A 12,166-nucleotide genomic window follows, 5' to 3' on the forward strand; every position below is an offset into this window, starting at 1 on the left:
TAAAGTTTATTTGAAAACTAGCATGTCATTTGTTTAACACAAAAGTAGCATGATCATATGGTCGGGAATGATGTATGATGCGTACAACGGTCAATGTCAATAAATATCTTTTAGGCACTTTTTCTATTGTAATGCTCCATCTCTGGCAAAACAGGTGTGTTGTGACACAGAGTTAAGATGCATTCCTTCGTTATAATTTTTTTTATGAATGCATGAGAACCGGAAGCAGCAAATACACATAGCTTTAACCTAGGGCAGGGCGATATTGCCTTTTTTAATATCTCAATATCTTTAGGCTGTGTCACGATACACAATATATATCTCGATATTTTGCCTTAGCCTTCAATGAACACTTGATGCATATAATAACAGCAGTATGATGATTCTATGTGTCTACATTAGAATGTTTTTGTGCATATTGCATTAATAATATGGTCATTTTAAACTTTCATGCAGAGAGTGAAATCACAACTAAGTCAGTTGACCAAAAGTGTATTTATTAAACGGTTATTGAGCAGTGACATAGACATTTATGTAATTTCAAAACAGAAAGTGAAAGATTGTCAGACATTTTAAAACAAGCTATTAGTGCACTTTTGTGCATGATGTCACTAAGATCCATCCATCCATTTTCTATCGCTTTTTCCCTTTGGGGGCGCAAGTGCCTATCTCAGCTACAATCGGGCGGAAGGCGGGGCACACCCTGGACAAGTCGCCACCTCATCGCAGGGCCAACACAGATAGACAGACAACATTCACCCTGACATTCACACACTAGGGCCAATTTAGTGTTGCCAATCAACATATCCCCAGGTGCATGTCTTTGGAAGTGGGAGGAAGCCGGAGTACCCGGAGGGAACCCACGCATTCACGGGGAGAACATGCAAACTCCACACAGAAAGATCCCGAGCCCTGACTACTCAGGACCTTCGTATTGTGAGGCAGACGCACTAACCCCTTTGCCACCGTGAAGCCCATGTCACTAAGATGACATATCAAAACAACACTAAATTAAAATGCACTTTTTGTACAGAATGCCACTACAATTGTTTAAAACAAATAAAGTGCACGTTTGTGCATGATGTCACACAAGATATTTCAATGAATGTCAAATAAAAATGAGATGCATAAAAGGAAATCAAATCGCTATGTGGTAGGATACTGCGGACGTTATCAATCAATCAATCAATGTTAACTTATATAGCCCTAAATCGCTAGCGTCTCAAAGGGCTGCACAAACCACAACACAAACCACTACAACATCCTCGTTATCTCCTTATGTTGTTCACTATTTTTTTCATACGGTGTTGATGTGGAAATGGTTGCCTCGGCATTTTGTTGGTGTGGCACCGAACGGAGATGTTGACATGTGGTGTAAGCACTCTTCATTCTCGAGCAGGTTTACTTTTCAAATGATGCTACATATTAGCAGTAATGGTACTCTTTGTAGCAAAGTTTTTGCCCCACACTTGACAAATTACAGTTTTCTGTTCAACATATTCCCACTTGAAACCAAACCACCACCAGACGATGGACCCCTTGCTGTTTTTCTTGGGAATTCATTCTTCCTTCATTTGTTACCAGACTTGCACCTTCTTTCTCTCGTATTACCACTCGCACCACAGCTAACGTTACACATGCTGCTACCTCTCTGCTCCGCGAGGGCGTATACGTAGGTGACGTATGTAAGAAGGTACGCTTGCTGTCCGTGAGAAGGAGAGACAACAAAGAGTGGGAAGAGCCTGTAGTGTAATGCCAGCAGCTAAAAGCTTCTGCGTGAGAACGTATACTCGAATATTACGATATATTCATTTTCTATCGTACAAAGACAAACACGCGATATATCGAGTATATCGATATATAACGCCCAGCCCTTCTTTAACCTACAGTTGTGTAGATGTTATGATTGATCACTCACCTGCTGATGGCATCATATAGTGTCAAAAATGGAACGTGTCCTCTTCACACCAGGTGTACACAGATTACGATGAAGAACATGTTGAATCCACACACTATTGTTTTTGCAATACAAATTACACTTCCTCATCTAACAAGGAAAAGCATCTGATTGGCTCTCCTTCGTAACTAACTGCCTAACCCCCTCTTTTAAATATGCGCTGTTAAAGGGCTGTAATAGGATATATTCCGAACTTGTCCCACGCATCTACAAGACGGAAATAAATATGATTGGATTCTGTTTCTGTCAACAGGTTTATCTCACTTTTATTTGTCGATGCAAATGTTATCGTCTCAGTTAAAGTGCAATTTTGTTTTGATTTGTTTTCGTATTATTTTCGTCAGGGGAAAACAAGTTGTTTGATGATAGCCATGAAAATTATGAGTCAACAAAGTGAACACTGCTTGTAGACAATTAAAACAATGCAAAATCTTTTTTTTTTTCTTGCTCAGGCATATTTTTTGCTGCCAGGAGCTTCCGCCCGCACCCTTATTTCCTTAGTGGAAATTCAGACACCTTGCAAAACATGGATAACACAAACGAGAGCAAAACGTTTGTTCCAAAGAAAAGTGTCGTCAGTGGTTTAGATTTGCGGCAACAGATGTGGAGCAAATGACTGCATGCTGCAAAGTTTGTTTAAAAAAGACAACAGCACAACAAACTTTTTCTAGCATTGAAAACCAAAACATTCAGTCAAGTCTCTTCATGAGGCAAACAGCAGCATAACAACAAACAAACTCCCGCTAAAAAGCAGCTTACTGGTGTAAGGTACCATGTATGATTAGAAAAAGGAGCATGGTGAAAAACAATCACTTTGCTAAAGGTGTTTGTGCCCAAACAGTGGTAAAGCCTGTTTTTATCCACCATTTTAAACTATAGAGACCTTTAAATGCTACATTTTTATTCACTCAAGTATTTTATTCAGGACAGAAGATTTAAGCTTGTACTTTATCGATCTCCAAAGGAGTTTATTTCTTTGCATCCTATAATATGCAACATTTTTATTTACAAGAGTATTTTATTCATTAAAGAGTTTTTTTTTCTCTCATAGGAATCTCTATTTTAAATAATGTTATTTGATTAGAGCAGGGGTGCCCACACTTTTTTTGCAGGCGAGGTACTTTTATATTGACCAAGTCGAGGGGATCTACCTCATTCTTACATATCATTTCTATTTATTTATTTATGAAAGAGACAATTTTGTTAATAAATTACAAGTGTTTAATGATAATACAAGCATGTTTAACAAATATAGATTCCTTTCTTTTATGAAGACAAGAATATATGTTGGTGTATAACCTGATTCCGATGACTTGCATTGATTGGAATCAGACAGTAGTGCTGACAACGTCCACATTTCCAAATGTAGGAAAAAAAAAAATCCAATACCACAAAGGTTGGTTCTTGGCATCTTATTTGTCCAGCTTCCATACCCGTTTGTATACACTTTACAATAAATACATTGGTGGCAAACTCTGTAGCTTGTTAACTTGTGCACGCCAGCTTTCGGAGACTCTTATTTTAACGGATGAATCAGCGCTTTTATTTTGAAGATAGGAACTGTGCAGTCTGTCTTTAGAGTTTTGACGGCAGGTACGGCGTGAGAGTCTGTTGAAATAAAGAGTGTTTCTCACCTTCCTGTCGGTAATTTTTTCTTAATGAGCTTGCAGCAACCAGCGTCATCTCACAAGACCATCGGGTGCCGTGAATGTCAATGAAGTGACGAAAGTGACGTCTTGGTGAAAATTGATGATCGCTAATTTCTAGGTCTATTTTTGTAATGCCTGGATAGTGATTGACTGACACACCCTTCGGAATCGACCGGTAGCTCACATTCCATGTAATGGGCAACCCTGGATTTTGGATTAGAACAATGCATATTGATCAACATATGAGCAAAAGCATAACAAATATGAAAGAATTATCTGCAGTAGCTGAATGTATCGGTTTAGTTTAAAACATGTTTTTGAATACAAAGTTCTAAAAATAATCCACTTTATAAAAAAATCGAATTTTGTTAAGAGTAAGATACAGTGCCCTTTCATACTGCTAGTTGTTGATCAAACAAAAGTTAAACTTGCTTTGAATTATCTGTAATGTGTTGGTTTCTTTAAAAACTAGGGGAAAAAAATTAAAATCACATTTTTTGTGAATCAATCTGAAATTAAATTTTTAGACCATATTGCCCAGGCCTTGTTCTGGATCATGTCAAATAACAGCAGAAGGTGACTTTCTGGCTGCTTTTTCAACTGAATCTGCCGTCTTGCGAACGCAGTGACTTTAATATTTGAATGAGAGGACAGTCCTGGTGGTTTACGACCTGGATTTCATGTGGAATTACAGATGGTCAACACCTGCACCCAACTTCTCCACTGCGAGACTACACGGGAGCGCCGGGGAGGAGAAGGAGGACGAGGTCTCACTCTGCCAATGTTCGCTTCAAAAATAGCAACGTGTCCGTAGACGATGTAAGGATGATCAAACGTCACTTGTTATGCTTTAAGTGCTTTCAGTCTTGGCAAAGTTACATTTCATGGCTCCTAAAATGTGATCAATTTGTAGTGCATCCAGAAAGTATTCAAAGCGCTTCACTTTTTACAGCCTTATTCCAAAATATTTTGGTATCACACTAATACCAAGGAGTCACAGGGTCATAGTTTGGTCATAATTCAGATTCTTCTGTGTCCAGGAACGTATTTCCTAAGTTTATCAACAATAAAAAAGACAAAACATTTTTTGATTCATAAACAATGTAGATGAAATTATTGTAGTATCATCTATGTATGGCTCTTGTAGTTCGTATCGTAACAGTCGATGTCAGTGTAGATCCACCCACGGCATTTGTTTACATTCAGGCGCGCTAACTTGCTGTTAGCCGTTAGCTATTGTATCCTTACGGTGTGTAGTGGAGCTATTACTTGTCCTGCAGGGATGATACTTGTAAAAAACTCACTTTATGGCGGGGAGGATTATTGATTCAGAAGTAGCCAAAACACTGCGATTGGTCGTTAGCCGCTAGCTACTAACAAGCACCTCTTAATTGTTTATAGCGTGAACTTTTTTGTTAGTTTTTAAGCCAATGCGCATGCATTCTCCCTTTTCTATCTCTACACTGTTTCTGCTTATAAGAACTCCTTACATTGCTTAACATGCGCCTCTGCTTGATTTACCAGCAATGTCACAACGTGATGACAGCACGCCGTTATTTCCAGGAAAAGAAGTATCGGAATTTTTTAGAAGCAGTATAGTACCGTTTTAAATTAATTTGTACCGGACCATGCAACGCCAATCCTGACAAGCAGTTCCTGCTGCTGAAAAACATCCCCAAAGCATGATGCCGCCACCATACATTTTTCATTTTATTTTATTTTAACATTTTTGTGTTTGTTTATGTTTTTTTTTAATTTTTTTAAATTTATTTATTTAAAAATGTTTTTGTAATTATTTGTAATTTTTACACTACTAATACTATTATTATTATCATATATTATTATTTTAAAACATTTGAAAAAAAAAAATTCAGTTTCACTTCGTCATTATGTGGTATTGTGTGTAGAATTTTAAGGACAAAAAGGAATTTATTCCGTTTTGAAATAAGGCTGTAACAAAACAAAATGTGGAGAAAGTGATGTGCTGTGAACACTGTGGCTACACCGCAGGTTTCATTTGAATAACATAGACGTGTAACAATTACTATGATTTTCCTGGTTATGTGTTATGCCAATTACAGATCCACACTTTGCATCAGTCCTTGAGGGATCTGCGATGTGACCAACAGAGAATGTCTGTGGACCTGGATCAAGAAATCCACCGGAGAAACAGGTATTTGAGCGAAACGTCAGAACCATTCAAAGCGGGAAGACATAAATAGAGCCTGACACACGCAATAAAACAGATTTTTTAAAAATATTCAGATGTAATTGGCTCAGTGTGTTGCAAACATAATGTACCTTTGATTACCTCCAGTGATTTTAAATATCTTGTTTGAGGACACACAACACACACACCTTTACTGTACAACTACAATAACACATTCAATTATTTACCTAAAAATACATACTAGATTTCATTTGATTAATTAGTACTTACTCCAAGGTGAAGTTTCATACTCATACATTACTAATACAAGATTGGAGGCCATAATAGTCCATGAAAACTGCACAGCAGAGGTTTTCAACAGGAGGTGCGACCCCCCCAGGGGTCTGCAGAGGTACTGCTGGGGGGCTGTGAAATTTCTGTTAGATTTTTTTTTTTTTTATATATATATTTTTTTTTCTCTCCTAGTTGTTGCGTTTTTCTTTATTTTATGCATTGAACAAATAGTCTACCAAGTCAAATACAACTGATTCTGATCAACATTGAACTAACACACTGTCATGTAGTTGATAAAATATATCATTAATAAATAATTATATCATTATGATGGACAAACAGGCCCTAGGTGAGGGATCAGACAAAGAGCAGCTCGAACACTTCTATGGAAATACAACAACCGAGACTCAGTTTTCCCTCGTCCGGATGCGGGTCACCGGGGTCCCCCTCTGGAGCCCGGAGAGGCAACGTGGATCCCCCCCTCCAGTGAGGGTTGGACTCCGCCAGGGCTGCCTTTTGTCACCGATTCTGTTCATAACTTTTATGGACAGAATTTCTAGGCGCAGTCAAGGCGTTGAAGGAATCTGGTTTGGTGGCTGCAGGATTAGGTCTCTGCTTTTGCAGATGATGTGGTCCTGATGGCTTCATCTGGCCAGGATCTTCAGCTGCCACTGGATGGTTCGCAGCTTAGTGTGTAGCGACTGGGATGAGAATCAGCACCTCCAAGTCAGAGTCCATGGTTCTCGCTTGGAAAATGGTGGGGTGCCATCTCCGGGATGGGGAGGAGACCCTGCCCCAAGTGGAGGAGTTCAAGTACCTCGGAGTCTTGTTCACGAGTGAGGGAAGAGTGGATTGTGAGATAGACAGGCGGATTGGTGCGGCGTCTTCAGTAATGCGGACGCTGTATCAATCCCTTGTGGTGAAGAAGGAGCTGAGCCGGAAAGCAAAGCTCTGAATTTACCGGTCGATCTACGTTCCCAACCTCACCTACGGTCATGAGCTTTGGGTTATGACCGAAAATAGTTTCCACCGCCAGGTGGCGGGACTCTCCCTTAGAAATAGGAAGAGAAGCTCTGTCATCCGGGAGGAGCTCAAAGTAAAGCCGCTGCTCCTCCACATCGAGAGGAGCCAGATGAGGTGGTTTGGGCATCAGGTCAGGATGCCACCCGCTCGCCTCCCTAGGCTGCTGCCCCCGCAACCCGACCTCGCATAAGCGGAAGAAGATGGATGGATCTTTATTTTGGCATTTAAGATATCCAGCGATTAGCACTATAGTTTTCAGCTAGCAATTAGTGATCTAGTTGCTAGATAAAGATTTGCGTTTTTGTTACGAGCTAGTAATCAGCACCCTATTTGTCATCAAGCGCCACGGTTGTCAGCTAGCGATTAGCACTTTAGTTGCCGGCTAACAATTAGCACTGTAGTTGTCAGCTAGCAATTAGTGTTCGAGTTGCTGGAAAAGATTTGCGCTCTATTTGCCAGCTAGCGATTAACGCCCTAGTTTTCAGCTGGTGCAATCGTTGTAATCCAGTGGTTAGCGCTCTAATGCCTAGCTAGCAATAAGCACTGTAGTTGTCAGCTAGCAATTGGAACACTATTTGTCAGCTAGTGATTGGCGCATTAGATGCCAGTTATTAATCAATGTGCTGGATGTCAGTTAACAATTAGTGCTCTCGTTGCTAACTCGCGATTAATGTGTTAGTATTTAGGTCCCAAATAGTGCTGTAGTTATCAGCTAGCGATTAACACGCCTGTTGCTAGCTAGTGATTAGCACGGTTGTTTCCATCAGGCATCTAGAGTGCTGGTTACCTGCCAGGGATTGCCACACTGTCAGCAATCGAGTAGCGCGTTAGTTGCCAGTTAATGAACAGCGAGCTTGTTGTCAGCTAGCAATTAGGGCTCTAGTTGCCAGCTAGTGATTAATGCGTTATTTGTCAGCCAACAGTTAGCGCGCTAGTCTTCAGCTATTGATTAGTGCGCTAGTTGCCAGCTAGCAATTAATGCATTAATTGTCAGCTAGGGATTAGCACGCTATTTGTCAGGTTGCGATTAGAGTTGTAATTGCCAGCCAGTGATAGCGCACTATTTGCCAGCTAGCGAGTAGCACACTAGTTGCCAGCTGCCAATTAGAACACAAGTTGCTAGGTAGCACTTAGTGCTCTAGTTGTCTGCCAGTGATTGAGGAGTTAGTTGTCAGCTAGCAATTAGTGCGTTAGTTATTAGCTAGTGGTTAGTGCTCTAGTTGCCGGCTAGCAATAAATGCGTGCATTGTCAGCTAGCGATTAGCACACTTGTCAGGTCGCGTTTAGTTCTCGAGTTGCCAGCTAAAGATTAGCACACAAATTCACTGCTAGCAATAAGCACACTATTTGCAAGCTGCCAATTTGAGTGCAATTTTGAGTGAGTTTTAGAACACAAGTTGCCAGGTAGCGCTTAGTGCTCTAGTTGCCTGCTCACGATTAATGCGTTAGTTATCAGCTAGCAATTAGCGCGCAATTGATTATTGCCGGCTAGCAGTTAATGCGTTAGTTGTCAGCTAGCGATTAACACACTAGTTGTCAGGTTGTGATTAGTGCACTAATTACTTAATATGAAAGTACCTTCAGGATCAGTTTCATGTCAAGTAAAATCATGATTTCATACAAGATATACAAGTAGAGGGTCATCGCTTCTTCTCTATCCGTTTTGTGGTCCACGACCTGGAAAACCTTGAAGACCCGGGCTGCAGAGTCTACTTTGCAAAGGCAGGAAGCCATATTTCTTCAGAAGGCTTGCTTTTGAAAGTGTCATGACTTTATTGACTTAGTGGCTAAATATTTGTTTCATCCTGGCAGGTGTGACGTTGACACCAGGAGAAAAATAGAAAGCCTCTCAGAACACATGACCACGACGCAGCGGCTCGATTCTGTGAGTTATTGCTCTGCGTTTCTATGCCAGTGCAGAACTTGATGGATTTTTTTTCAAAGGTCATGTCATGATAACATTTCAATGCAATTAAATGACACAAGAACTGCAATGTGTTATTTGTGGTTGAAGTTATGGAGTTTTATTCATTACAATATGTGGCGTAGGGTTGTCAAAGGTTAGTGTGGGTGAGGCCTAACTCTGCCTCACAACACAGAGAATAAGAAGTAGCAGAAATGATCCACGTTGGTGCTAAATTTAGCGAGGAAAAGTACATTGTAAAAGAGGTGTATCTTGCGTTTATTCAGTAATCAAACACGATAGTATTCGAGTGAGAGCGTAGATCCGCCACCACAAGCCCAGGGAGTGTGCATTACCACAACGTGCAGGAAAGCGCGCAGGCCGACCTTCCAATAGCTACTAATAAAACACAGCTCAGAGACACTCTTCTGTTGTTTGGTAACCTTTTAAAACACAATGCTTTACTTCTTTCACCAGGGAGGCAAAGTGTGGCCTGGGTGTTGTTTGCTGAAAATACCTCTTTTTTTATGGCTTGTCATAGAAATAAAATGAACAAAATGTCAAAATAGAGCAAAAGACATAACATGCAGAAATGTTGATACTAATCAGGAATAGAACACACAAATATTTGTGTCTAAATATATGTTTTAACCAATTTACTAATTAATTTAATGACAAATGACACGACGTCAAACATATTGAAAGTATATTAACAATATTGTTTGTTTTGTATATTTCAAGGCTTCATGCCATTGCTGTTCTTTTTACAATGTAAAATAGTTGACTATTGTTGTTATTTATGATGATATTCATAAGCACAATATTGTTTGTTTGAATATACTGGTGCGGGCGTCTTCAGTAATGTGGACGTTGTACCGATCCGTTGTGGTGAAGGAGGAGCTGAGCCGGAAGGCAAAGCTCTCAATTTACCGGTCGATCTACGTTCCCATCCTCACCTATGGTCATGAGCTTTGGGTCATGACCGAAAGGATAAGATCACGGGTACAGGCGGCCGAAATGAGTTTCCTTCGCCGGGTGGCGGGGCTCTCCCTTAGAGATAGGGTGAGAAGCTCTGCCATCCGGGAGGAGCTCAAAGTAAAGCCGCTGCTCCTCCACATCGAGAAGAGCCAGATGAGGTGGCTCGGGCATCTGGTCAGGATGCCACCCGAACGCCTCCCTAAGGAGGTGTTTAGGGCACGTCCAACCGGTAGGAGGCCACGGGGAAGACCCAGGACACGTAGGGAAGACTATGTCTCCCGGCTGGCCTGGGAACGCCTCGGGATCCCCCGGGAAGAGCTAGACGAAGTGGCTGGGGAGAGGGAAGTCTGGGCTTCCCTGCTTAGGCTGCTGCCCCCGCGACCCAACCTCGGATAAGCGGAAGAAGATGGATGGATGGATGGATGGATGAATATACTGGGAGGTCATAGAACACTGTTCTTTTTAGAATGTAAAATAGTTGACTATTGTTGTTATTTGTGATGATATTTATAAGCACAGTATTGTTTGTTTGAATACACTGGTAGGTCATAAAACACTGCTGTTCTTTTTAGAATGTAAAATATTAAAACTAGTGTTGTTATTTATGATCATATTTATAAGCACAGTATTGTTTTGATATGCTCGAAGGAAATTGCTGTTCCTTTTGAGTGTACAGTTACCTTTTGGCAGCTGATACTGATTTTTTAAATTATGTTGTTGCTCACTGATCTTTAATAATTAACACTTTAAAAGTATTTTCAATAATGTAGTGAAATTAAAAGTTTTATCGAGGTATTAAGAATCGTGGATGCTCATACTGTAGGTATTAGTATATTTCATACTGAAATCCTTGTACTGTGACAACCCCAATGTGGCTATTGCTTTAAATATACTTGAACTCATGCCGTTCAGTGTTTATTTTTTTGTATTTGTTCATTTGAAGGACAATGTGCAATTACATTAAGAAGATGGCTGCATTAGATTTAGCATCATTCTAATTTCCATCTGTAGTCCTTGTATGGTGCATCTAACATTCACAATTGATTTACACATGATTGAAAATACACAACAATATTGAAAATACATAATGATAAACAATTTAAAGTACAAGTACAATACATAGAGGGGATGTGAATTACAAATCAGTGGGCAGTCAAGTTATTGTATTTTAGCAGTGCTCATTTAAAGTGCAGAAGTATACAAAGTGCACCAGTTCTTATCAAAGTCCACATACAGCGCAATAGCCATCAGATGATACCCATGAGGGTATCCTTCAATAGCCATATACCCCATTGGTATTGCATATGTAAAAAAGTTTGCGATGTTACAAGATTGGACCTCTGACAATAAAACATAATACAGCATACTATATAATACGACCATTTAAGTAAGTGATTCAGTACATCATGTTATTGCATGCCTGCAATAAATAACATGTTATTTATTGTTGTAAGTTGTCTTGTCGGTCCCTCTGTAAACAAATCACTGAAGTAGAGAGCCTTGGCTTTTTTGAAAACAGTATTACAATTTTGTAGGCGACCACACGGGGTCACTGTTGCTTTGTATGATTAGTGTGAGCTCCCATTTCTAATGTTCAATGCCGTTACAAATTCATTGACATCCTTCTCCTCAATGATGTCCTGGTGGGATACCGACAGGCCCTAAGGTAAAAAGATATCTTTTTTTTTTCCTCCCAAAAAACTTAGGGGTAAATAAACACACATGAGCAAATGGAGAGGAAACTAATCTCCTTCACTACTAAAGAGCAGAGGGAGAGGGAAAGCATAGGGCGCATTTATTCCCCACCGATGGGCCCGCTGTGATGTGAATCAAATAGATGATGAGTCACTTGGGTAGATGTTATTGCTCGCAGCCAGCAATTCATCACCGCACTCGGAACGAATGAGAGGGAGTGAGGCCGAAGCGCCGCATAAATCCACCGTTATGCCTGTGTCTCGTTGTGAGGAGACGAGGAGGGCCGATGATGTCATACTGAAGGGGCTGTCGCCTTGCGTGTTATCACTGCAGTGCTCCTTGTAACAACACGTGTTTGTGACCCGGGCGTTTGTTTGACAGCATGTGGAGGGACACAACGAGAGAGGAGACGCCATAACGTCCAGACTACACAATGCAGACCGAGAGAAGTTGATTGTGTGTTTTAGTAGTTTGAATGTTGTATACTACATTGCATCAAAAAGTGACCGTGTTCTACC

At 40.4% G+C, this 12,166-nt stretch overlaps 1 protein-coding gene across 2 annotated transcripts in view; it reads left to right on the top strand.

Annotated features, from left to right (window-relative positions):
• LOC133542595 (centrosomal protein of 128 kDa-like) overlaps positions 1-12,166 on the top strand; it is a 108,825-nt gene that overhangs the window by 5,830 nt on the left and 90,829 nt on the right. Inside the window, exons 4-7 of one of the 2 annotated variants that reach the window (XM_061886874.1) lie at positions 4,301-4,425; positions 5,688-5,779; positions 8,885-8,957; positions 12,030-12,104. In XM_061886874.1, coding sequence (XP_061742858.1) covers positions 4,301-4,425; positions 5,688-5,779; positions 8,885-8,957; positions 12,030-12,104 — 365 coding nt within the window. The remainder of the gene's footprint in view (positions 1-4,300; positions 4,426-5,687; positions 5,780-8,884; positions 8,958-12,029; positions 12,105-12,166) is intronic. The other variant, XM_061886875.1, reaches the window with a different exon arrangement.

The sequence above is a fragment of the Nerophis ophidion genome, linkage group LG24 (genome assembly GCF_033978795.1).
Source record: "Nerophis ophidion isolate RoL-2023_Sa linkage group LG24, RoL_Noph_v1.0, whole genome shotgun sequence".
Lineage (NCBI taxonomy): Eukaryota > Metazoa > Chordata > Actinopteri > Syngnathiformes > Syngnathidae > Nerophis > Nerophis ophidion.